We start from the raw sequence: 27,430 nt of genomic DNA on the forward strand, positions 1-27,430 counted from the left end.
CAAATGACAAAGACATGCAGGGAAAAAATGATAATCAAATTAAATAACCCAAATATTATAACCAAATCCAGCTAACCAACTTGAAAACACATATGCATTGCATGCAAGCACATGGGAAGATCTCATTAGCGGCCAAATGAAGACGTACTGTGGGAAATGAATATTGACACAGGATGGAGACCAAGTGGTCAAAATGGCTTCAAGGAAAAGGCCAAACGTCAGAAATTTTAAACTATGGGGGGGATTGCAGGGCCCAAGGCAGGATCAAAGTTGTGGTCATTGGCCTGTCTTGGACAAGATTCTTCAAGTGGAGGAAGACCCTGGGATGCCCTGAAGAGGGAAGTGGCATGAGCACAGCTGCCAGAAGACACTGCCCTGAATTCCAGGGACCCCAGGGCAATAGGCGTGGCTGCTGGTATCGGCAGAGAGAGGCGCAGGTCACCACCAAGAGTGTTAAAGGGGATGACGGTGTATCTTCCTTCCCTTTGCTTGTCCGTGAAAAACAGCTGTATGTGAAGCACCAGCTTAAAAGTTAGAACACTGCTTTAGACCAGACTGCTCTGTGTATCCATCCCTAAGCCAAGGGAAACTGCTGGTCCTGTTTCCACGGAAACTCCTTGCCTTTCAAGAACCGTATCTGAATACTTTAGAAGGGAGAACGTTTGGCCGGGAGAGAATCCACCTCCACGCTCCTGCACGGGGTTGACGGCAGGCCTTGGATCCTCACGGGTGGTTGGTTAGATACCTGCGTTCCTCGTGGTCCTCTCCGTGGGCCACTGGGTGTCCTGGTGACACGATGGCAGGCTTTCCTCAGTGATCAGAAAGAGAGGAGAGAGGCAGGACTCCAGTGCCCAAGGTGGAAGTGCAGTCTTTTATAATCTGATCTCAGAGTGACGTGCTGCCACTTTGTATTCTATTGGTTGTGCAGACCGACCTCCCTGGTACAGTGGGGGGAGGGGCTGTACCAGGGTTTGCATACCAGAAGGCGAGGATCACCAGGGATCACCTTGGGGGCTGGCTAGCACATGGCTGATTATTATTATTGTTCTGATTAATATTCTGGACTTCACTTAATTTTTCACGATGCACAGTTTATTTTCTTACAATTTTTAATTTATTTTTTACTTTCACTGTTGGCAGAAAATCAAAGTCTACTTAATAGATTTTTTCTACCTAATTATTAGGAAGTTTTCTTATTGGACAAAATGTAGCTTCTGTAGACATGACAGGACCAAAAAAAAAAAAAAAAAGGAAGAAATGACCGGCCTATCTCTACGCGAATTGGTTAATACTTATACTTGTCATGCAAAATAAATCAGCTTTCTTCCAATAATGTGACTTGAAACAAGTTCAGAGTGAATGTAATATGAACCCTAAATGTCCTCCGTCTTTACCCTGACAAGTTTAATCATGTCACGGGGCCCTGACGAAGCTGCCAGGAAGTGGAGATGTTGTCATTCTTGTTAAAGTTTCACATCAAATGCAGCCCACTGTAGCTTGGAAACACGTATTTGATTAATGGTTGTAATCAAAGTAACTTCATTATGTAAGCATAATAACCCAGCCGAGAAGATATTTTAGTGTGTGCTAAGAACATATTAATTCCTGGCTGGAGAAATCATTTTCTTTATGGGGATTAGAGCTGCCTGGTAGGCAGTCTTCCTTGCTGAAACTTTTATGAAAAATATGTATTTGGACAGGAGGAATTTCTGATTGTGCAGCAGTGATAATAGCACTTTGTGTTTCTGCAGGGCCTTTCTGGGGACACGCTCAGTGGGTTCCACGCACATAATCTCATTAATTCTCCTCACAGCCTCAGGAGGCTGGAGGACCCATTGTTCTTACAGATGAGGAAACAGAGATACAGCTGAGAGGCAGAGACCCCAAACCGGGAAAAAGCCACTCGGCCTTTGAACGTTGAAAAGAAGCAGGCACAGAATTGCAAACCATTTTCTCTAGCAAAGGGCAACAGACATTTTCAAGAATAATGCTCTGAACGCCAGTGATCATAGCAGCCTTATCCTCAGTAGCCAAAAGGTGGAAGCAACCCAAGAGTCCATCGACGGACAAATGGATAAACAAAATATTGTATCTACACACAACAGAATATTATTCAGGCTTGAAAAGAAAGGAAGTTCTGATGCATATTACAACACGGATGAACCTTGAACACATTATGCTGGGTGAAATAAACCCATCACAAAAGGACAAGTACTGTCTGATTCCACTCATAGGAGGTACCTGAAACTGCCAAATTCACTAGGGGGTGGAGGGCTAGGGGCTAGGGGATGGAGATGGGGAGTTGTTACTTCATGAGGACAGAGTTTCAGTTGAGGAGGATGAAAAAGTTCTGGAGATGGATGATGGTAAAGGATGTACAACAATGTGAATGCACTTAATGCCACCGGACTTGTGGTTAATTGTGGTTAAAATGATCCACTTTACGTTATGAATATCTTACCACAGTTTTTTGAAAAGGAGAAAAATGGGGTGGGAGGAATAAATTGGGAGATTGGGACTGGCATATATCACACTACTATACATAAAATAGATGTCTAATAAGGACCTGCTGTATAGCACAGGGAACTCTACTCAATACTCTGTAATAATGGCCTATATGGGAAAAGAATCTAAAAAAGAGTGGATATACGTATATGTATAACTGATTCACTTTACTGTACACCTGAAACTAATACAACATTGTAAATCAACTATACTCCAATAAAAATTTAAAAAGAAAAAGAAAGGAGAAGAATTCTGAGGATACCGTGCATTTGCTGTGACTGGGACATGCAACCATGGGTTCCTCGGTGGCCTCAGGTGATGTGAGGATAGGAACCTCAGTGACAGGGAAAGATGACATTGGGAGGTTGCAGTGTGTTGGAAAGAGGACCAACCCCTTCTCTCATTACGGTTGCCTTGGTGATGGGAGTAGGGGAGCCTGCTGGCTTCCAATCCATGTTCAAGGCTGCGGTTAGTGGGCCCGAGCCTTGCCCGAGAGACTGTCCCTCCCAGCTTCGTTACCCCCTGCAGGTAACCAAGCCGTTCTTGTCTACTGGTAACAGCTGTGTCTGCCTAGGAGGCTGGGTACTTACCAGCATCGAGGGCCAGCGCCCAGGGTATGCAGTCAGTGCCATGGCATGGGGTTCCCAGCTCCCAAGGGACCCTGCCCTTGGGGTTTAAGCTTCTTCAGCTGCTATCTTGAAGGTCTTAATAATTTCATCTTTAAATGTGTTTTGTAGTGAAGTCTGATGGAATAATGCAGCATGAACCGGGGACTTGAAGACTCAGCTCCTGAGTCATCCCACCTCCTGCCGCCTCCCGGCCTCCTCACATGCTCAGCTGCCTTCCCTCCCCCATTTCCTGGGCCCCAGGCCTCCCCTTCCCTGCATCCACCCAGCCCTCAGTGCCGTCCTCCACCCCATGGGGACCTGGGTGTGTGTTGGAAGATTGGGGTCGGGCTCCCCACGGCAGCCCCATGTGGGGTGTAAAGGGAGCCTCCCTGCCAGAGACAGCAGCACCAGAGAGCTTTCAGAGGGCCATGCACAGTACCTGGGGGTCACCCATCTAAGGCCTGGGTGTGGTGGTCATCCTGGGGGGAAGGGAACCCTGAGCTAGTAGGGTACACACATGTGCTTGCAAGTCCCAGGGTGTGTCCTGGGTTCCTGGGAGGGTTGACACAACAGTAAATAGAAAATCTTGCTGCATCTGGATTAGCAATCTACTGATGATTATTCTCTGCTATATATAAAACGGTGCTGCGAAGGAGGGGAAAAACATTTTTCAATACATCAAACTTTTGTACTGAATTTTTCGTAATAAACAATCAAGGCTACAAATTTTTTTTAAATGGAAAAGAGAAATTTTGTAAGAAGGCAATATTAACCTAATCATCACGTAAGCACTCTGGATGAAGGATTCCGCAAAACTTTGTTTTATGGTTACTTCTTCTCTTAGATTCTTAATTCATGAGGGGGATGAGGGGAGGGAAGGGTTTCTCCTAAAAAGCATTAGTTGTGTATTTTAAGATAGTGTAACTTGCTTAAAATTCTTATGTGACATTAACAAATAAAAAGCTGTTTTAATATTTTTTAAAAATCTCCATCGTGACACATGAAGAGAAAGAGAGACAGAAGAAGAAAGAAAAAAAGGCTTTATATTTTATAACTTTAATGGCACCTCTTTCCTGCTTTATTAACAAAAGTCTCCACATTTTCGTTTTGCTCTGGAACCTGCAAATCATGGAGCCTGTCCTGCCGGCCTCATCTCTCAAATAGGCAATAGGCTTGCAGGAGGAATGTTGAGATCTTTATTTTGCAGCTGAGGAAAGGGAACCACCAAGGACGTCAGGGGAAATCTCCCCTGAATGGGTCCAGCCCCAGATGGAGGGGCTTCCAAGGATGCTCTGGCACCCCTCGCCCCAGCAGGCAGAGTTCTGTGCCCTGTGGACCAGCCTTGGGGCCTCAGCTATGGTCAGGCAAAGAGGCTTTGCACTTGGGTCCAGAAGGCCCGGGTTCTCCTTGTAGGTCTTTGATTGACTTGTTGCATGGCTTTAGACTCCAATTCTGTTTACCTGCCCTGATTCTGTTTTAGTATGGGTACATGGAATTAAGCATTCCCTTCTCTACTGAGAACACGCATGTCACTGTGAGATCACGGATGTAAAACTGAGCTGAAACTTGGCAGGATACAGAGGTTCAGATGCATGATTTACCTCACGAGGTATAGCTTAGACCCGCTTAGCTTCCCCAGAGCCTGGCGAAAGAAAGAGAGGGGAGAGAAAGATTCCTTATCTAGGGAGTAAAGATAATTTTATTGTATTACTTTTATGATGATATTGATTTTTTTAGTCTTACTGGATGCGGTAGAGCTTTGGATTAAGGGTAGGAGAGGGGCAGAAAGGGAAGAGGTTCTTCTTTAGCCGGTCTTAAACCCTCCAGGTCTGCTTCCTTACTTACAAATAAAGAGGAAGGGAACAAGATGTCACATATGAAATGAATCCTAAAATTCTCTTATATTTTAATCTTAATTTTTTCCCCTTCAAAATAGGTGTTTGGTGTCTGGTTCTCTTTGATCATCTGCATAGACATCTGTTCGTATAAATTTAAATCCGATGAATCTGCTAGAAATGGTATTTCTACATCTTTCACACGTATTTGTAGTATAATTTGGAACCTACTTAAAATGGCACTTATAAATATGTCTTGGGTCATTTCTATGGCCAGCGTTTCTATCCCATCAGGTTGTTGTGTGGATTGAATACCTGCACAGTATATAGAAAATGTCCCAGCACAGTGTCAGGATGCATGAAAGTTAGCTGTTGTTATTATAGGATGGTGTGTGTGTGAGAGAGAGAGAGAGAGGAGGAGAAAGAGGAAGAAAGAGGGATAAGATGAAAGGAAGGAAAGAAGGTAGACAGGAGAGAAGGAGGGAGGGAGCGAAGGGGAGATTAGAAAGGAAAATGGAAAGAGGAGGACAGTCAGAACTGACAAGGCCTTGGAGCTTTCCAGTTGAGCTCTTTCACTCCAGGCTGTATATTAGGATCACTAGAAGAGCTTTAAATAAATCCATTCCCGAGCCCCACCCCCAGAGACTCTGGTTCAGTTGATCTGGGGTAGGGCCTAGACACTGTTATATTTTTTAAACTCTTCAGCTGATTCCAACTTCTGAGATGCAGGCCAGGTTGAGAACACGTGGTCCCTTGCAGCTCACCTATGAATCAGATGAGAAAACCAAGTCCCAGGGCAGCCAATGGTCTTGCCCTCTCTTGGTATCATGTGCATGGATAGCATGAGGTTGGAGCCCAGCCTCCTTGCTCCTGGTCTCCTTTCTCCTCTCCTCCTCTGAGAGGACCAGTGCTCTAACCCAAGGCCACCAGATCCCAAACCACAGCTGCAGAGTCCAGAGTAAAGCACTTCCAGGGGGTCTCCAACCTGAGCAGCAGAATTCAAGAAGACGGCTGCCATCTTAGCACCTGATCTTTGCGACATTCACGGATTCACGTTTTCACCTAAGCCTATTTTCTGTATTCAGAATAATGAAAATTAGGTGTTCAGTAACTTTTGATTGACTGATGAAATAATAATGAAAATAAATTTTGATTCAAATCTCTGCATGAAACGTTCATTGTGGAACACAGGCAGTGAGTATATGGCTCTTCAGCTTTCTGTATGTTTGAAAATGTTTATAGTCAAATGTTGGGAAGACGTAAAAAAATATCTGAAGAAGTAGCTAAAAAAAGAGGAAGAAGAAGTAGCTTAAAAAATGTGTTCATGTCTCAGAACATCTCCGTCCCCGGCCCTCCCAGCTGGCAACCCTGACTGTGTCCCTGACTGTGTGTCCCCGACTGTGTGTCCCCGACTGTGGTTTCCACCTTGGGTGTTGGGGCAACCTTGTTGCCTTGTTCTTAGCTCCACACCGTCCTCTGCCGCCTCTGTTCTGACCACGTGGAGGGACTGAGGGACTCCCCAGGATGCAGGTCTTTCCTGCTCAAACACGGGAGGTCCTGGGCACTTGGGAAGATTGGCTGCCCTCTATGGGAGTCGTTATTGATAACAATGATGGTTTTAGAATACGACTCATTAAAGTCAGATCTTGGTTGACTCTTGCATTTGGGCCTTTGACACCCATTCCTCTTTTCTAATTTTCTCTTTTCTTCTCTGTAAAATGAAGGGATTGAACCATACTATCTTGACAGGCATGTTGTCTAGTTGCGGCTTATCCAGGACACCTGGTATTTCCTTTTGTTTCTTTTTCAGTGGTCTTTTTGGAGCTGAGGTAGAAGAAAAGAAATAAAACTGTGTTAGGATCAGTTTTGTATTATTGGTAGAGTCAATAAAACAGGAAAGTTTGGAAGTAATCTTTCTTATCAGTGATTTATTAATATAATTTTTTATTTTCTCTTTTTCCTTGTGTTGAAAAATCGGTGTGTCCCTCAATTTATCGCTGAATTCTCTGTCCAAACATGCAGTGATATGCTGTTCATATTTGCAGGGTTCACTGTTATGAGTAAGGTTGGTTATTGCTCTTAGGTAAACTCACACCTTCTCAGTGCTTCTGGCATGATGGGAACACCCTTTAAAATCATTCACGTAGCGACATACCGTCCTATGTAGTGTTCTGGTAAATCCTTTAGTGTTAAACAACTAGCTGTTGGGGGTGGAGGGAGGGAAGAAAGTCCTGATTTCTAGCGTTTGTCGGTTTCAGTGGTGTAAATCCTCCCACCGTGGCCAATTTCAAGCTAAATAGATGGCATCACTGGACTGCAGAGTTGATCTCCATATGCAGAATCGGCTCACCCTGGGAGGTGGCAGCGGCTCCACTCTACCGCTGCATCTCTACCCTATGAGAAAGTAGGTCAGATGGGCCTCCCTTAAACCATAAGAACGTAGATTTGCTGAACATTAAGATGCTGTTAGGTGATAGCCTGGTTTCTGAAGGAAATTTATAAAGCGGTATGTAACGAAATAAAACAGCACTCTCTTTCATGGGAAGTTTTGCAGGAGAAACACACGGTGAGCCATCTTTGAACAAAGCCGTCTTGGTCTGGATTTCCTTTGCACCCACTAGCACGGCTGCTCTGGCCTCCCCTTGCTGCCCATCCCTGTTACATTACCCCATCCATTCGTTATGCTTCCGAGACCCTTGCAGAAAGCCCTGCTCCACTGACATGCTGTCATCTCTCTGCACCCGTGACTGTGACCAACGAAAAGGTTGTGCCTTCAGACATTAGCATTGCAAAGAGACGTGATAATGATTGCTTTAAAAAAAATTCTTTTGACCATTTCTTTAAAGGGCTGAAAATACTTGGGTGGGACAGAACATGGGCTTGTCAGACTATTTCTGACTATTAACCAGAACTAAAATACCCATTTTGGTGGGGCACTCCTCCAAACGAGACATAGGAGTAAACAAAGAAGCATTTTTTTTGCAGAGTAAGAGGGACAAACCATAAACCAGAGGGCCAGGATTTAGTCGAGGCACTTCTGCCACGTAGACTGCAATAAAGCTTTTCATTAGTAAGAAAAGGAAAGGGCAGAAAACAAGCAAGCTCTCCAAGCAATGCTGCATTTTCTTGGAGAGCAATAATATCTTCCTCTAGTTGGATGTTTCAAAGTGATAGGAGATTACATTCAGGTGAACACCAGCCTTCACAATGCATTTGCTCCCTCCCCTAGTAGCAGCTCATAAGGTAGGACAGAAACCCTTATTGTAGAATTGATTCACTCTCATTGGAATGTAAAGAACTGAGAATGATTAAATACCCCAGACCTGGGAAGTGATCACACTTAACCATGTCCTCACAGGAAATCTGTATTTTTTCACACTCTGCCATTTTACAAATTTCTTTTTTTTCCTTTTTCAGCAAATACCGCACACTGAGAAATCCTCTATGTGACCTTTAGATGCCCATGACACTGGGAGGCATTAGTGTGGATTAATTTCCAGAACACAGCTTTGCCACCAGAGTTTCTCTATTCTGTGCTCAGCACAGGGGGTTGTAGAAATAGGCTCCTTACTGGAGGGACCAGGGGGCCACGTTCCAAAGCTAAATTCCCAGCTTTGATAAGAATGAGAAGTAAATATTTTCTTCTTCTTGGGCCTACAACAGATTTATTTACAGTTTTGCAATTGAGGTCACTTTTGGTGGCTTTGGGATCTTTAATTATCATGACTTAGCTTTCAGCCTTTATAAGAAAAAAATCTTGGTTAGTGGATATGAGGCCAAATTGAAGATGTCTTTAGTAAAGAAGCCTCATGAAGATGATGTGCCCAAAGACCTGAGCGGACCACAGCCCCCCAAGTGAGGGCCCACATTCACATTCATTCCTCATCTGAAGACCCCCCTCTCCTGGGGCATGAAGAAATCCCTGCCATCAGATACACGGAGAGGCCATGGATCTGTGCTCATGTAACACTGACTGGCTTCCTTTAACCTCTCAACAATCATCATCTCCATCTGACAAAAACCAAAACTGAGGCACAGAATGGTTAGGGGACTGTCTAAGGCCACACAGTGAGCCAGTGGCACACCTGAGGATTCAGATTCAGGCAACTACCATGTTATACAGGCTGATGACAACCTAACCCGTCAACAACAAGTATTCAACTGGTGGTTGTTTTGGAAACTATACGAGTCATACACTACATCGTCTTCTGCAGAGCCAGCCAATAGAAATTGTTTCTTTTTTTTTTTGAAAAGGAATGAAAATAGCTTGTTATTTGAAAGCTACCTTTTGTCAGGTACTTTTTTTTTTTTTTAACATCTTTATTGGAGTATAATTGCTTTACAATGGTGTGTTAGTTTCTGCTTTATAACAAAGTGAATCAGTTATACATATACATATGTTCCCATATCTCTTCCCTCTTGCGTCTCCCTCCCTCCCACCCTCCCTATCCCACCCCTCTAGGTGGTCACAAAGCACCGAGCTGATCTCCCTGTGCTATGCGGTTGCTTCCCACTAGCTATCTATTTTACGTTTGGTAGTGTATATATGTCCATGCCACTCTCTCACTTTGTCACAGCTTACCCTTCCCCCTCCCCATATCCTCAAGTCCATTCTCTAGTAGGTCTGTGTCTTTATTCACGTCTTGCCACTAGGTTCTTCATGACCTTTTTTTTTTTCCTTAGATTCCATATATATGTGTTAGCATACTGTATAAAAACAAAAATAAACAAATGGGACCTAATGAAACTTAAAAGCTTTTGCACAGCAAAGGAAACCATAAACAAGACCAAAAGACAACCCTCAGAATGGGAGAAAATATTTGCAAATGAAGCAACTGACAAAGGATTAATCTCCAAAATTTACAAGCAGCTCATGCAGCTCAATAACAAAAAAACAAACAACCCAATCCAGAAATGGGCAGAAGACCTAAATAGACATTTCTCCAAAGAAGATATACAGATTGCCAACAGACACATGAAAGGATGCTCAACATCATTAATCATTAGAGAAATGCAAATCAAAACTACAATGAGATATCATCTCACACCAGTCAGAATGGCCATCATCAAAAAATCTAGAAACAATAAATGCTGGAGAGGGTGTGGAGAAAAGGGAACACTCTTGCACTGTTGGTGGGAATGTAAATTGATACAGCCACTATGGAGAACAGTATGGAGGTTCCTTAAAAAACTAAAAATAGAACTACCATACGACCCAGCAATCCCACTACTGGGCATATACCCTGAGAAAACCATAATTCAAAAAGAGTCATGTACCAAAATGTTCATTGCAGCTCTATTTACAATAGCCAGGACGTGGAAGCAACCTAAGTGTCCATCATCAGATGAATGGATAAAGAAGATGTGGCACATATATACAATGGGTTAGAAATTGTTTTTTCAATATAGAATATATGCCATATTTTCCCAAATAGTCTGGACCTATGGTTAAGGTCAGGTTAAAACAATTCTCAGTCTCCTATTATAGAAAAATCCAAAATAATAATGGATAAACATAATAGTTCAATTCTCTGTCATGTAGCTTTTTCTTTCTGGAGCAAGGCAGGCCAGGTTGGGATAATAGCTTCAGGGTGTCATCAGAAACCCAAGCTCCCATCTTCAGAGTCACCTCATGATCCAAGATGGCTGCTGGTGCTCCAGCTATCAGGTCCTGATTTCAGGCTGGCACAGGAGGAGGCAGAGGAAGTCTAAAGGGATTCCAACCAGCTGAGCATGCCTCCCAGAAGTTTTAGATATATCACTGCCTTGATCTCAGTCATATGGCAATACCTGGCTATAAGAAAGGCACTTAAATACATTCTTTCATTCAGGTATAGATTTTTTTATAATGTCTTCTGTTAAAAACTGGGGAAAGAAAGAAAAAATGGGCTTGGGGAGGCAACTGAAAACATCTGCTCAAGGTCAATAGTTCACACCTACTGTTAGAGTTTAAGGGGGCCCCCAAAATAATACCACTGAGTTCAGAATCAAGTAATGGAGAGACACAGGAGTAGTGTAGTTTGATATGAGACTTCTGGAGAATGTGGGTTTGTAAATCCTACATCTAGAATTAGGGAGAGTTACTCACCCAGCCCCTGACCAGGCCGGAGGTGCACAACTCTCCTTTTACTCAGACACATCCCCTATCATTATGGGAAGTTTGCAGATAAGACACACACCCTCTGCCAACAGGTAACCCAAAGGGACTGGGCCTCACTGGTTAGTTCCTTCCCAGCTCTCACATCAGTAAGTCACTGCCCCATCATGCAGGAGAGAGGTCAGGAGTGCTGTTCTGATAGAAGGTTCCTCCATTTTGGAAGCATAAGAAGTGGGGGGCATGTCCCCAAACAACTGCCTACTTGTTTTGGCTGACGGGACCTCACTTCGTTTATGATGTTCCTATTACTTTATTTCTGGTCTGTAAATTCTTCTGCTCATATGCCCAGTGGCGTGCTAGTAAACATTTAACATGCAGATCTCAAAAAAGTATAAATAATAATAAAATATATAATATTAGGTATCATCAATTCCATACAGCCAATTCAAGCTCACAAAATACTTTAATTGCTTTTCAACGAACTTTTGCATCTGTAGCTCGCATAAGACACCTTATAGCTAATGAACCAGTGTTCCAACGTGAAGTTTGGTTGGTACTTTTGTTTACAGTAACAAGATGGAAGTGAAACAGCAAAGACTTACATGGGAGTTTCATTCGTCAGTGATGTGAGTGATTCTTTGCTGAATCAGATGAATCAGACTTCTTTGCTGAATCTTTCATACTAGAAGAATCATTTCTCAATATTTAGGGCTGTGTAGCCTGCAATGGCTTCAGATATTTAGTCTTCATTATCAGCTTTTCCTCCATCTCTTCCTTAAATCCAGGCAACCAATAAAACAGACATGAACGTCTCATTGCTCAGACATGAGCTGACTCATTACCTTCTAAGTCCCACAGTGTCCCTGTATGTCAGTTTCACACAAACCCACTGTCTGCCTGAGATCCTGGACAAGCCCACCCAGGACCCCAAATCCCTGCAGCCATGAGCATTTCTGATGGGGTCCCCAGCCTCCATTGCATTTAAGATGTGGAAGCCACCAGCCAGCATAACACATCTCCCCACCTGTACGCCTTGGCTCAGTCCCTCATACCCCTGGACATGCCCACATTTCAGCATCTGTTAGGATGAGGTCCATAGTCATCATCAAAGCCCCCATGGAGGCAAAGCATCAGAGTGACTCCCTGCTTCAAATTCAAAATATGGAAAAAGGTATGGAGTTTCTAAAAACACTAAAAACAGAGCTGCCACATGACCCAGCAATTCCACTCATGGGTCTAGATCAAAATAAACACAAGAACACTAATTCAAAAAGATACACGCACCCCAGTGTTCATAGCAGCGTTATTTACAATTGCCAAGGTATGGAAGCAACCTAAGTGTCCGTCGACAGATGGATGGATAAAGAAGATGTGGTACCTATATACAATGGAATACTACTCAGCCATAAAAAGGAATGTAATTGTGCCATTTGCAGCAACATGGATGGACCTAGAGAATATCATACTAAGTGAAGTAAGTCAGAGAAAGAGACATAGTTTATGATATCACTTATATGTATGCTGAATCTAAAAAATGCAACAAACTAGTGAACAAAACAAAAAAGAAGCAGATTCACAGATATAGAGAACAAACTAGTGGTTACCAGTGGGGAGAGGGAAGAGGCGTGGGGCAAGACAGGCATAGGGGATTTAAAAAAGGGTTATTATGGGATTATATGAAACCATGTGTGTGAAACTTATGAAAATTGTAAAGCACCATAGAATTTAAAGCATCTGTCATTCAATTTAAAAATAAAACAGAAAAAAAACAAAAAACAAACTCAAAATATACCTAAACATGGATATACATCCAAATGAAAATAAATATTTTGTCACCTAGGTGTCTTCCTCAGCAATGAGTTGTCCAGTGTGGGCTAGACATAACATAAACTGTCCTGTTCTTGAATACTTTAATTAACTTTCCCATTTTCTTCTACATTTTTGGCCCTCAGTTTTATTTAATAAATCTTACTATGGGAAACCAATTCCTGTCTTTAAAAGATGAAGTGATTGTAGAAGCAAAAGAAAGCATCTTGAGATTCTCAAATAATTCGCCTCCTTAGCACATAATTTTTTTAATTAAAAAGTCAACTGTGTTTCAAATTTATAAGTAATTTTACAACATATACAAATATGGGGTTTGCCATTATCGTGGAAAAGGATTTTTCACCAGGAACAGTTACCCTGACTCACGTTACTGAGCATCCCTGAGTACATCTTGAGGAACTGGTACCCACTGCTGAGGACATCCTCCCAAGGGCAGTCGTCTGCTGGCAGTGGCAGTGTCAATGGCTGTCCCTCGAAATCCCTCCCAGGAAAATGACAACACCACCTTCCGTTCTGATATATTTTTCGAAAGAAGACCTTCAGGGATGCTTATACAGAGATTTTGAGTCCATGAGCACAGAGTAAATCGCCCACAGAACTGACTTCTCCTACCCTTTTGGACACTTAAAATGTTTTTATTAGCCATTTTGGAAAGAAATCTTAAGTATTTTAAATCATTTTAAACCAACCACACCAGGCTAGTTTAACATTTTTTAATGGTTCAGGAACATCATTTAAAAACCCACAATGATGGTCCTCTGGAGCCCCCGGAAACACTCAGGGGTGGCTGAGATGAGTGTGGGGTGAGGGGAGGAGGGACACCGGGGTTGCTGGACTCAAGTGGCCCCCGCATCACCATGCGTCCTGAGGTTCATGCCTACTCAGTGCTGTCACACTTCCCTCTCTCGTATCAGCTCTTTCATTCTTTCCCTTTTGTTGGTGGTCCCACCCCAGGTAGCCTGCCACTCTCTCCGAGGGTGGGTTTCCATCTGCCATGGGCAGGAAAGTAACTTAATTGCAGTCATGTGTCCTGCTTGTAAACATTAAACAGAGAGCATCAGGGACTTTCCCCTGCTGCTAAAACATTTGCATTTTGTACATTTTGGGGCCATTCTGGGGTTCTTAGACACGATATATGATTGCTTTATTTTTTCATAAGTATATTCCCTATGGTTGAGGTTTACTGAAATGACGCCACTATAAAGAAAATTCTTACTCCATGTTTAAAGGAAAACTGATAAGGAGACATGTCCAAAGAACCTCACAGGTGAGCCTGGCCTCTCCCCGCCACCAGGTTCAGGAACGTGATCCCAGGCATCACAGCGCGCTGGGCAGGCTGGGGTCACACACAGGGCTCTGCGCAATAGGGCAGGTGTGCTCCACGGCCCCAAACACAGCTGTCCAAAGCTTTTGTCCAGGTCCCTCTTGGTCAAGCTGTGAGCTTTCTCTTTCAGCTCTCCATCCACACATAAGATGTCCAAGTTCCACACCCCTTGTTCAAAAGTGTTCAGTAGCAGCCAGAGCTGTTTGATGACAGATAATGCAAAGACAAAGGCAGGAGCGGGGAGATGGGAGTGGTCCACTCTGCTCCCTGCTCCTCTTGGAGCTTCAGCCCAGCCTCCCCTGCTGTGGGAGACAACTCTTGAAGAGGGTGCCATGCCTCCCTTGGGCCCTATCAGTGGTGTGCTTACCAACCTCCTCTCTGCTGGAGCCCCATGGTTGGTGGCTATCTGGACCGGTCCATGGCTCCTTTACTTGGAGCCATTGAATTCCCAGGGCTTCAGACCTTGTCCTCACCGAGGAGGAGAATTGGGGAAGGGACCATCGTCCCGGGTTCACAGACCCATAGACCCTTCTCATGCTCCCACACAGGCTACCGCTGGAAGCCTTCTGCCTTCAAGATCTCAGAGGAGGGACAGCTCCAGTCCCTGTGTTTGCTTAGTTCTCCCAGGTGGCAGACATCTCCCTCTCCTGGAACCTTCCTCACCACCCTCAACTCCTCTGTAGTGGAAGCACCGTGGTGGACCTGGGGTTTCCACAGCCAGGAAGCATCATGCTGGAGCAGACTATGCCAGCTCACCTTCTTGCGGCTTTATCCAATCTCTACTCTTGGAGCCCCCCCACTGATGCTGGCAGTGGAACCGCTGCAAGAAGGACCCCAGTCCTTGTCTTCTTTGGAGAAAGAATTCAGCAAAGAGACCAAGGTTGTGAAATAGAGACAGAGTTTATTAGAAGCAAATTACGTGTGGAAGAGCACACAGGCGAACTCGGAGTGAGCTGCACACAATAGGGGCTGCTTAGGTTGCTTATATGGGGGCATTTTTCCAGGTTGTCTCTGGCCAATCATCTTGAAGTGCCTGCAGGAGACTGGTTGCAGCTGCTCGGTCTGGGCCTGTCTCCATCGCGTGGTTGAAGGGGAACATTCTTTCCATGCACAGTCTTCTTACATAGAGACTGCAAAGTGGTGGAGCCACTTGGGAAAATAGTGTGGCAGTTTCCCAAAGTGTTAAACACACAGTTGCCTTGTGACCCAGTCGTTCCACTCCTAGCAACCTACCCAGGAAAAATAAAAACATAAGTCAGCACAACAACCTCTACACAAATGTTTGCATTATTTGTAAAATCCAAAAAGTGGAAACTATTCAAATGTATACCAACTGGTGAAAGAATGAACAAAATGTAGTCTATCCACGCAGTGAACTATCACTCAGCAATGAAAAGGAACAAAAGTACTGGGTACACACTCTAGTATGTATGAACCTTGAAAACATGCACAGTGGAAAAACATCCAGAAAGCTAGAGACAAAAAAAAAAAAAATTTACTGTAGGATCCTATTTATAGGAAATGTCCAGAAAAGGCAAATCTAGAGGGACAGAATGTCCATTAGTGGTTGCCTAGGACTGGGGGTGGGAAAGGAAAGTATCCATAAATGGACAGGCAGAATCTTTTGGGGTAATCTAAATGCTCTAAAATTTGAGGTGGTGATGATCATACAACTCTATATACTTGTATTGGGTTGTACTAGTAATGTGTGTGTGTGTGTGTGTGTTGGATAATGTAAATACACTTGTTTTGGGTTGAATAGTGCCCCCTCAAAATTCACATCCACCAGGAACCTCAGAATATGACCTTATGTGGAAGTCGGATCTTTGCAGATGTAATTGGTTAAGATGAAGTCATACTGAATGAAAACGGGTCTTAAGTCCAATGACTGGTGTCCTTACAAGAAATCCGTGTGAAGACACAGAGAAACATTCAAAGGAAGTACCCACGTGAAGATGAGGGCAGAGACTGGAACAAAGCTGCCACAAGCCAAGGAACACCTAGGGCCACCAGAAGCTGGAAGAGGCAAGGAACGATTCTTCTCTAGAGCCTTTGGAGGGAGCACAGTCCTGACGTCATCTTAATTGTAGACTAGCCTCCAGAACTGTGAGAAAATACATTTCTGTCGTAAGCCACCAGCCTGTGGTCATTTGCTACTGCCACCCTAGGACACGAAGGCAATCCTAAAACCCACTCACTCGTACACTTATAGCAGGTGAATTTTGTGGTGTGTTAATTATACCTCAGTGAAGTTGTTAATAAAATTAAAAATTTTCTTAAATAGGCCAGAGGAAGAGAGGGTTGAGAACCAAAGGTTAGGGATGGTAGAGCTGGTTCTGCCAATTCTCAGATACGCAGGAAGAGGAATCTCACCATGGCTGTAGGCGGCTTTCTTTAAAACATGGGACTCACAGTGTGTCTTTTCCTAGGTTCCGAATCTGTCCACTCCACATCTTGTTATCTCTGCCACACACCCACTGACTATAGAGAAACGTCACAGTGCAGGGTCTTCCATGGGGTTTCAGGCTACAAAACTGGTAGATCTCTGGCTTGTTTGTCTCAAACCCTCCCGACCGGCCTTGGGGAAGACATGCCCCAGTATGTGCCAGTCTCAGGAGAAGGCCCAGTGTTTCTATGGTCAAGCGCCCAGGGCTGGGACACTGGAGGGCTGTGAGGTGGGATATAAAGAGCATAGTGTGAGCTTGACCTTATAAATGAGGGAGGGTCTTTCTTTCTGTGACTGGGAAAATGAGGTTAAAAAAACAGGCGAAAACTATAAATTTGTTTTAGTTCTTTTTAAATCTTCCTGGTTGTTTTTGATAACATCTTGTTGTTTTCTCATGTTTTAAAAATATGTTTAAACGTTTTGTGTATGATTATTTCAGGTTCTGTGTCTGGTAATTCTAGCATCTGAAGTCTTTGGGGGGTTGCTGATTCGCAATGAGAGTAGATTGTTTCCTCATGTGTTTTATATTTTTGTTTTGTGAGTTCATGTTCAGAGGTTTATCTGGGAGAATCTCAGTGGGCCTGGATAAAGGACCCATCCTTCTGGAATGTGTTTTTGTTTGCTTTTGCTGGATTCCTCAGGCCCATTACCAAACTAGGGTCACCATCACATCAATCCTTTAGCAGGAATTTGACTGCAAACCTATGTAGAGTCAGACCAGCTACAAATTCTCAAGGGAGACGGTTTTTCTTCATTCGCAACACAAGCCAAGGCAGTTTGCTTCTCCCTTTGCCATCGTGCGGTCTTATGTATTGACTGATTTTTGGTGATTGGCTTGCTCCTAGGATAGAGCCCTCTGAGGAGCTCTGCTTGGAAGTTTCACTTTTATCTCCTGCCTCACAGGCAGTCAAAGCACCAGCACTGTAATACCTGGGGCCTTTCAACGTCCACCTTTGTTTCTGGCTCCTGGGTTTTCTCTCACTTTCTTATAAACTTAGTATGCATTTAAAAGGTGTTTGTTATACACTGTCCAGCATTTCTAGGTGGTTTGTGGCATGGGCCTGGGGCCTCATGTCTCCTGGCATATTGCCCAGGATGGGAGTCTATAGATGGATTTTGAGGTGGAGAGAGGGAACTGGACAAGTTTCACAAATAAAGGTTCCTGTTCTCTCAATGCATCGGGATGAGATTCCCTGCTGTAAACGATGGGAGGATAGGTCCAAGGTTTCCATGTGATGGTAAAAGTTTGTGCCAGCTGTGGGATGGGATGTCGAGAGGCCACTTCAAGGATTGGTTAGCAGCAGCCAGGGCGCCATCCCAGTTGACTAACAACGTTTCGTTCCCATAGCTGACAAGGAGAGTTAGAAATGTAGGAGATTACAGGAGTGTAATTCTCAATGCAAGCCCCCTTTCCCATCAGATAAGCAAGTCACACCATTGTCCTGTGTGTTCCAGGGGATGTGGGTCTGCCGTCCACAGAGATTGGAAGAGAGCAACACCCCACGAGTATGAAACCCCAGGGCAATTTCTGCTTAGGGCTCATTTAGTCCGGTTTCATTTTTCTGCCACCTTCCAACGATCTTGATCATGATTCTTGCTCAGCAGTTTCCTGAATGCATTTTATTTCAAAGAAACACCTCCTCGGGAATTCTCTGGAGATCCAGTGGTTGGGATTCTGCGCTTCCACTGCTGGGGGCCCGGGTTCCATGATCTCTGGTCAGGGAACTAAGATCCCACAAGCTGCGCAGTGCAGCCAGAAAGAAAAAAAGAAACTGAGCTGCGTGTTAATAAGGTGGGGTAAGCCGAGAACCCTGCTTTGCCGAGTAAGTTGTGTCGTTTCTGGGTTTTCAGTTCCTGCAATGATTACGTCCTATCCAAACACCACCCTGGCCACTCAGGGTCAGAAGAAGGAAATGAGCTGCACGGCCCATGGCGAGAAGCCCATCATGGTCCGCTGGGAGAAGGAGGACCGAATCATTAACCCCGAAATGGCCCGCTATCTCGTGTCCGTCAAGGAGGTGGGAGAGGAGGTGATTTCCACTCTGCAGGTAAAACATGACAAACACGGCAGGTGAGAAGCTACCTTCATGGGCAGAATAAGCCTGTCTTTTCACATAAGTGGGTGCATATGGGTAGCCAATAGCAAATCAGCTTTTGAAACATTTACGAAGCGCGGTCTCTCCCGCTTCCCATAATGGGATTGCTGAGTAGCCAGCAAAAATAGTGCTTTATCATACGTAAAATTGTTAAGAGTAAAATTATTGGGAACATGGCAGGGAACCCAACCCTAATAATAAAAAGAAAGAGAGAAACAGAGTCTTTTAATGACAGCTAATCCTGGCGGAATGACAGCCTATGTTGTGCACGTGTTTTAACTTCCTGTAAAAAGAAAAATTAGATGTGTTCTTGGACAAAAAATATTATAAGGAAAATATTTTGCTTCTTGGGGAAAAACCCAACATAAAAAAGGACTGCAGTCTCTTAGAACTTTTAGCACCACTGGTAGTTAGCTGGGTGATTCTTTTAATATGGGGGAGAAATGATGCCGTAGGACACACATGGAAAGAAAAAGCCCCGTGTTTGAAACGCTGATATTGATTCACTCCCAGGGTCCAATCCTGGAGTCCTGGGAGACCAGACCTTTATTGCAGTGTTTATAGATCTGTTTTTTCAGGCAGGGCTGCTTTGAATGCTTTAAAAATCCACTATGAGATTAAAAAAACCAAAGTATATGGGGAATATATATCAACCTGACCATGACATCCTACATAAATTACACATCCAATATAACAAGCTGGCAGCTGACGTGGATCGTCTACATTGACTCTATCCATCTGCACATTTACAATTGTGCTGAAATAATTTGCTCTCAGAATTGTGTGTCCCTGTGTGTGTGTGTGTTTGTGAGTGTGTATATGTGTGTGCTTGGGGCTGGGAGGAGGGTGAGAGTGGAGAGAAGATTTTTAGAGCCAAAAGCCCTTGAGTTGTTCCCTCGCTCCGTTCTACTGGGGTAAGATGGATTTCTCTCTGCTTTACGCATAGATTTTGCCAACGGTAAGAGAAGATTCTGGCTTCTTCTCCTGTCACGCTATCAATTCTTATGGGGAGGACCGTGGAATAATTCAGCTCACAGTGCAAGGTAGGATGGACATAGCCTAGGGGGAGAAACATGGCTGTTTCAGGACAGTAAGTGTGTGCCCACGCTTGGGAATCTGTGTGGCCTCAGCTTGACGTGTCACACTTCCAAGTCCTCAGAAAATTTTGAATCTGTACAAAGTTGGTGCTAAAGCATCATTTTGCAGATCTCATGATTATATCAAGATGCAGCCCCAAAACACAGGGAACAAAGTTCGTAAAGGAATTGGGTTTGGATGACTGGGCAGCCCTGATAGTGTGCCTTTCTTGCTCAATTTTAGGGATCCTTATACTAGACGATCCGAATGAAAGTTTAATATCTGGGGCCAAAATAGTTTTTGAGTTAATAGATCCCAGGCCAGACCAGAAGAGTGACACTGAAATCTTCCATGTTTGGTCCAGCTTTACAAGTGCTATGAAAATTGGCAGATTTGAAAAGTGAAAATTTTCCATCCTCAAAAGGGATTGGGGAAAAAAATACTTCCAGGTAAAAAAATCGTCTGCCCATGTCGAATGCTGACAAAGCTTTTGTGAGTCACCCTCAGCTTTTCCACTAGTGTCTATGTCTGAACAATATCTGAACTGATCCCGGGTTTTCTGTTGACTGCACAGAGCCTCCAGACCCTCCTGAAATTGAGATCAAAGACGTGAAGGCACGCACAATCACCCTCAGGTGGACCATGGGATTTGATGGAAACAGCGCCATCACGGGCTATGATATTGAATGCAAAAATAAATCAGGTAAGTCCTTGATTTCCTCCAACTTTATTTCCGCTTCAAAAAGCCCTTTTATTTTTAGCCTTTTTAATGGATTTTACCTGTAAGAAGACCCTGGACTCTGGGAAACTCAGAGGGGGCTCTTTTTACCAGTTTGTCTCTTTCCTTGCACGAAGTACACCCACGTTTCCTGTGGTGGGAGTGGTTTTCTGTCGAGATGGCTTCGTTGGGTCAGCCCTGCCTCTTTTCTCTTTGAACCAGCAGGACCTCTATCTGATTGCTCCCTGTGGCCACTTTGGCACTGTCGCCACCGATGGCCGCATGGGCTGCTGCCGACCTGACCTGGCCCCTGTCATTATTTTTTCTACCTCCCCGGCTTCCCTTTGCTTCCCTCGTGTCCGAATCCCTGAGTACCAGCTGTGTTCAGTGTCTGTGGGCGGAGCTGAGTGGTGGTGGTGTGCGCAGAGGGCCACCTCTTCTCGAGATGGGCGCGGACCCTGCAGGGCCCTCCTGGATGTGCAGGGACAGGCCAGGGGCCCGAATGCAGGCAAGCACTCCTGAGCTTCCTCTGCGCCAGCAAGTGTCCGGCTCGCAGGGAGCTCAGAAATGAAACAGACCCAGCTGTCAGGACCACGACAGGCGTGCCTGTTGATCATCTTAAAGTGACAATGACAAGGCCACTTGGAACGTTAGGACCCATCAGGCCGAGGGTGGGGTACCACCGCTGTGGCTCCTGGTCTGGACTTTGACACACAAGAGACGAGGAATTAGAACAGCGTCAGCACATGCAGGGTTGACAGAATCTCAGAGGCCAGGGAAGTGGCCTTGTTTCTCCTCTCTGGGCACCGTGCGTTACTTCACAGCACCCCGTTGTGACCCATTTAATATCCTTGGAGCTGAAGCTGGAGTAAAAAATTAAGCTGGAGGCAGCTGGGAAGGGAGGTCAGGAGGGAGGAAATGTTTCGGTACGAGTGGGCAAGGGGCAGAGCAGGAGAACGTGTGAGACGGGAGTAGGAAGCAAGTCCAGAAAAAGCCTAAGGGGTGGGGCTTAAGGAAAGCAATTCATGGTGATGAAGACAACTTGTATCAAACCAAGACTAGGGGTTGCAGCAATAGTGCTTGAGGCTGGCGATAAGTCACGGTTGGAAATGCGTAAGAAAAGACGTCGGAGGAGGTGAAATGGCTTGGCTGGGTCCCCTGAGCCTCAACCAGAGACCTGGAAGTGAGGTGATGCTTACGTGGGACCTGAGGAAGCCTCCTGAGAGGAGCACAGTAGCTGCAGTCACGCCGTCCCCGAGAAATGTGGCAGGTCCAGTGCAGGTGGAGGTGACGGATGCCCCGTGAGCAAGCTGAGGGCAGTGCTGGTCCCAGCAGGGATCTTTCAGGAATCAGGACCAACGGGCTTGCCCAGGGCCAGAGGAAGAGAGGAGGCCTTGCCTTCGTTCTAAAGAAATAAGGTCAGGATGGAACCCAAGATTGAGGAGTTCTGAGATCCAGGTCTTGAAGTAAAGGAAGTGCTTCTTAGGTGAGACCAGCGTGTTCTCTTGGAGAACAGCCTGGAAACTGATGGCAGCAATGAGAACTCAGCAGAAACACAGACGTGCATGATGCGGACACTCTGCAGAGTCCCCGGAGTGGGGGACAGACCCCGCCAGCCTCTCTGGCTGGGCACTGACCGAAGGACTGTGGGTCTGGGAGCTAGTGCCCAGGTAGGCTCTCAGGGGAGCAGCTCGGTGCCTCCCTGTCTTCAGGGCATCAGTTTCCAGGTGCCGGTGATGATCCAGTGGCTCCTCAAAGGGGTTTGGGGTCCAGCCTGTCCTGGCTCAGCTGTGGCCCTGTTTCTTACCAGCTGTACCTGCCCCAAACCATCCTCCTCTGTGAGATGGGCTCCCACAGCATCACTGTGACAAGGGTCCCTCAAAGGCTGCCCTCCCGTTCCTGGACCACACAGTTACTATGGTTACTCCCACCTGATACTTAGACGCCACTCGTCGTGTTACCTCCACAGGGACTCATCCCTGGTCCACATTCGCGGCTAGGCCTCCCTTTCATGTGCTCCTACAGTCTCTCCCCTTCCTTTCCTGGCAGGTGCCATCATGTGTGATCACATATTTAACTCTGTATTTGTTTTTCAAATTTATCAATATTTTCTTTTATTACATCTGGGTTTTGAGTTAAGTTAGAAAAGTTGTTCTCTACCTCTGACCATAAAATAATTCAGCCTCTTTTCTTCTAGTACTTCATGTTGTTTCCTTCCCTCTCCTTTCAAAATTTAGATCTCCAAGCCATTTGGAGTTTACTCTTCTGTATGCTGGGAGAGATGGATCTAGTTTTATCTTTTCCAAAATGGGTTTCCTGTTGCCCCAACATCATTTATTAAAAGGTCCACCTTTGCCCAGTGATTTCAGATGCTACCTCTATCACATACTAACTTTCCATATGTACTTGAGTCTATTTCTGGACTTTCTATTCTACTCCATTGGTTTATCTATTAATGCACCAGTACCAGACCATTTTAATCACAGAGGCTTTATGTCTTAATATCTAATAAGGCTAGTCCACCCTTGTAACTTTTCCTTTCCAGTGTTTTCTTAGTTTTCCATATATAACTTTAGGATCAACACGTTTAGCTCCATAAAAGCATGTTTTTGTTATTGTTAATGAGATCACATTAAATTTGTTTATTAGCTTAACGGGGAACTGACATTTTTATGATGTTGTGGGTTTAACTGGTCCATCAAAAAACATGTGAAGTTCTAAGCCCTGGTCCTGCACAGTGTGGGGAATGGGGTCAGAGACTTGTGATTGATGATTATTAACATGTCAGCCCTACCAGACTGGGAGCTCCTTGGGGTGCGCTGAGCCCAGCCCAGTTGCCCTGGACCTAGCACAGGCCTAACATGTGTCAGCACTCCACAGATATTGGTGAATTCTCATTGAGAAGGGAACGCATTTACAACTCACCGTCTGGCACATAGCAAACGTGTAATAAATGCAGCTTTTAGTATTACTCCAGCGTGCACCAGAATGCTTATACGTAAAAGGCCTCTAGGACCATCTGTGTTTGTTAAACTACTTGCTACCCATTCAGGATCCTCAGTGTCTCCCACGTCTCCTGTAAGTTTCCCAAAGGCAGGGACTCTAATTCGGTGCTTCCCCAGCACCTAGCACAGTGCCTGCCACATAAGACGTGCTCAGTAATACTTGTGGCATCTAATTTACGTGCCATCCAAACCTAAGAATTACCTTTATTGCCAACAGCATTTTCAAATGTGTAAGTTGATGGGACTGTACATAATTAAAGCAGTCTTATCTGTGAAGCTGGGGATGGTCAGAATCAAGGGATATATTTCCATCCTTCTACTCCACACACACACACACACACACACACACACACGGCCAAGCTCATGGCTAAGGCATTCTTGCAGTCCTGGAACCCAGCAGTCTGAGGGTCAGAATGAGCACCACGGGGGTCCTTGGGGAAAAGCCCATGGACAGGTAGCCATGGCCTGAGGTCTGCACCAGGGCCCTCCAGGACCTCCATCACTTTCAGTTTGAAAGGCCTGGGAGGAAGGAGCGATCAGTAGCAGGCAGGAATCACAGTCACTGCTGTAGGAAAAGTGTTAGCATTTTCATGTGTTAGTTGCTTCCTCAATAAGTTTTGGGTATATAAACAGTACAGCCATAATTTAAGTGAGTGCAATTTATAGGCAGAGTACATAGAAACTGATCCTTCTAGTCACAGCTTAAATGTCACCTCCTCCAGGAAGCCTTCCGTGACTACCCAGTTTATGGTATACCCCTTCTCTACTCATAGAGCACCCTGTACGCCTTGGAACATTTGGTGAGCTTGTGACTGTTTATTTAATAGCTGTCTCCTGTGTTGGGTAGTTGTCCCCCTGAGGGATCTGGTGACCCCTCAGGGTAGGTACTACATCTGAGGAACCCTGTGCTATGTCCTTGCATCACCTACAGTGACCAGCACACATATTAGACTTGTAAGAAACATTTTTTGGCTGGTTGACTCTCAACCTGAGTTTTAGGCAATGAAATCATCCCCCTAAAAGATGCTTTCTTCCACTTTTTTGTTAATTTGCTAAGAACACAATGTATGACCACATTCCTAGCAAAGTGGGTCCCTGCAAGCGATCCTTCAGGCTATGCTTGACCAACCCCAGCAATGGAAACTCACCAGCCCGAGAAAGCACGATTCTGCCTCTGGCCGGCCAGGACTATTAGACATTCTTACATTTCTTGCACCTGAAGCCAATGGCCCTCTTCCCACCCCCTAAACCCTTTTGTCAAATGACATCCCTTCCAGGATATGAAAACAGATGACGCTCCTTAATTTTCCATTTGCCAGGAAAGACAGAACATCCCAAGTTCCTTTGCTTGTATCTCCAGTGACCATCTCCTGGCCCACTTGCTCTGGTCAGGCCCCATGGCAACAGCCCTGGTGTCTTCTGACCGGGCACAGACACAAAGGAGCCTTCGCCTCCCTCCTTTGGAATGTTCAACTTTCTTCATGTAGCCACAATCCCACGGGTTGTTTTGTCTGCCACATACTCGGATCCTAGTGGCCACTGCTTCTCCTCCAGATGGACACCAAGAACCCCTTTCCATCCCCTTCCAGCATCTTGTCCCCCGTGCACGGCTGGCCGATCGGCCTGCTGTCCGCTGCGTCTACTTCCTTCCCCTCTTGGAAGGCAGCCTGCCTGTCCCCACGTCCCCTCTGGGGTGCCTCTCTCCTTCTCCTCAGGGCCTCACTGACCAGGCCTAGCTCCTTGCACACCTCCCTCCTCCTCTCTCAGGCCCCCTTCCCCATTTCACCGAGGATTCTTCTCCATGGGGAAGAAGGAACAGAAGCGGCTTCCCCTGGGTCCCGATGCCTCCCTTCTCTTGGGTCCCGATGCCTCCCTTCTCTTGGGTCCCGATGCCTCCCTTCCCCTGGGTCCCGATGCCTTCCTTCTCTTGGGTCCCGATGCCTCCCTTCTCTTGCCCAGCACAGCGGGGTCTCGTCCTTCTCTGAGCTGCCTCTTCATTGCACTCCTTTTGTGTAATTTTGTCTCTCAGACTTTGGGCCGCCCTCACTCTTTCAGGCCTCTAACGACCCTTCTGCAGATCAAGTTCACCCTCTTACATTTGTCCTTGACGATCTGCCGTCCTCCTGACTCGGGGTGTCTGACGCCCAAGCTGGGCTCACCAGCGAGCACCCAGTGCAACCACACTGCTCCTGGGGCTCCCCCAGTCCTTCCCATGGGGGACAATTGGGATTTCAGAGGCAACTTCCTCGTCCTCTTCACCACTGGTCTCTCTAGGTCACGTCATGGAATCCTACCTACTTTTTCATCAGATGCTTCTGACATCTCCTCTCTAAACCAAGGGACGAATCTGACTGTGCACAGCTCTCCCACCCTTAGCTCCTACAAACCCAGAGGACTTACAGTAATTCTTGGCAAAGTTCCCCTCCCTGGCACTTGACCCAGCCCTCTGCATTGCTCCTCCTCGCCAGGAAGCCAAGTTAAAAGTTCGTCAGAGGTTTTCATCTAAGCACATGAGACTTCCGGCAGATACCTGGAAAATTGAAATCCAGTCTCATCCATCAGGCATCCTGCAGAGACTATGTGAAGGTTGTGTGCTGCGGGAAGACGGCCTAGAACTTGGGGAAAAATGGGTGAGGTCAAATCCCAGCCCCACTTCTCACCAGCTCGATAACAGGGTCTGAGTTTCTTGACCTTCACAATGAAAATAAAAACCCCTACTTCACCAGAATGTTGTAAGAACCCAATCGAATAAAGCAGTCTGTCCAAACTCTAGCTGTGCATCAGAATGACCCAGAGAGAGAGGTTTTTTAAAGCACGGATTTGGGGGCACCATCCCCCAGAGATTCTGATTGCGTGGGTCTGAAAGCACAGTTGTCAGAAAGCACTGAGGTGTTTCTGATGTACCCACAGATTTGGGAACTGCAGAAGTCACCTTTGTAAAATGCCTAGAGCAGCGCCCGGAGAGCAGACGCTATACCAGCGCCTGAGTTCCCTTTGCTGCTGGCTTTTCTCCGACCGCTGCCTTGACTTCCGCCGCAAACCCAGTGTCTGCTCTTCTCCCCAAGGCTGAGCTCCGTGGCTCACAGCTCGGATTCCCCTTCCCTCTGACTCCCAGTTGGGGGGCCCAATGGCAGGCACAGAGGACGAAGGATCCTGCGGAGGCTCTGTTCTGTGTGTACAGCTTCCATCAGGGGCCCTATTCTGAGGTTTCAGCCCTGTCTACACCCCAGAAACACTGTTCCTCTCCTTTGGCCCTCGTGGCCCCGATAGGGAGATGCTCACCACTCTTCCTAGGTGCCGGGAACCTCAGCATCCCTTGCGAGTCCCTTTAACCCAGCCCACACCGCGGTAAACAGATGCCTTGTAAACGATCTTCTTCGTGTGCCTTATAAACCTTCCTCGAGGCTACATGTGCTCTCTGTGTCTAGAAACCACCCTCCCCTTCCTTCACTGGGTAAGGAGACCCGTAATCAGTGCTCACGACCATTTTATTCCTCTCCCTCCTCTTCCTTCTCATGTCTTTACCAAACTCCCCCCATCCATGCTTGCACCCTCCAGCTCTTGGATGCCCAGGCGTGCCGTTCTGCTTGTGACTTACTCCTCCTAAGAAGTTTCTTTATTTCACCTACGGTATATTCTTGCTAGTTTTATTTGTATTTCAATCTGCAGTTTCGTTTTCCCAAGTGGCAGGATCTCCCTGGGACTGTTTCTAATGCCCGGTGTTGTATTCTCAAGCACACTTTGTTCCTAAACCATGACCTGCCCGTTTGCACGTCAGCATCTGAGATCAGATGTAGCATTTTTTAGTCCCTTTCCAAGCTCTTCTCCTGGGTAGCCAGTGCCCTGTTTGTATTCTTCTTTTGATGCCATATCACTTGCTAGAGTGTGTTTG

The 27,430-nt window shown here is 45.7% G+C and overlaps 1 protein-coding gene across 1 annotated transcript in view; it reads left to right on the forward strand.

Moving 5' to 3' along the window:
* DSCAM (DS cell adhesion molecule) overlaps nt 1-27,430 on the forward strand; it is a 741,375-nt gene that overhangs the window by 575,120 nt on the left and 138,825 nt on the right. Inside the window, exons 14-16 of the mRNA XM_061192687.1 lie at nt 18,494-18,690; nt 19,685-19,781; nt 20,390-20,518. Of these exons, the coding sequence (XP_061048670.1) occupies nt 18,494-18,690; nt 19,685-19,781; nt 20,390-20,518 (423 nt within the window). The remainder of the gene's footprint in view (nt 1-18,493; nt 18,691-19,684; nt 19,782-20,389; nt 20,519-27,430) is intronic.

Source organism: Eubalaena glacialis, chromosome 6, assembly GCF_028564815.1.
Source record: "Eubalaena glacialis isolate mEubGla1 chromosome 6, mEubGla1.1.hap2.+ XY, whole genome shotgun sequence".
NCBI classification, from domain to species: domain Eukaryota; kingdom Metazoa; phylum Chordata; class Mammalia; order Artiodactyla; family Balaenidae; genus Eubalaena; species Eubalaena glacialis.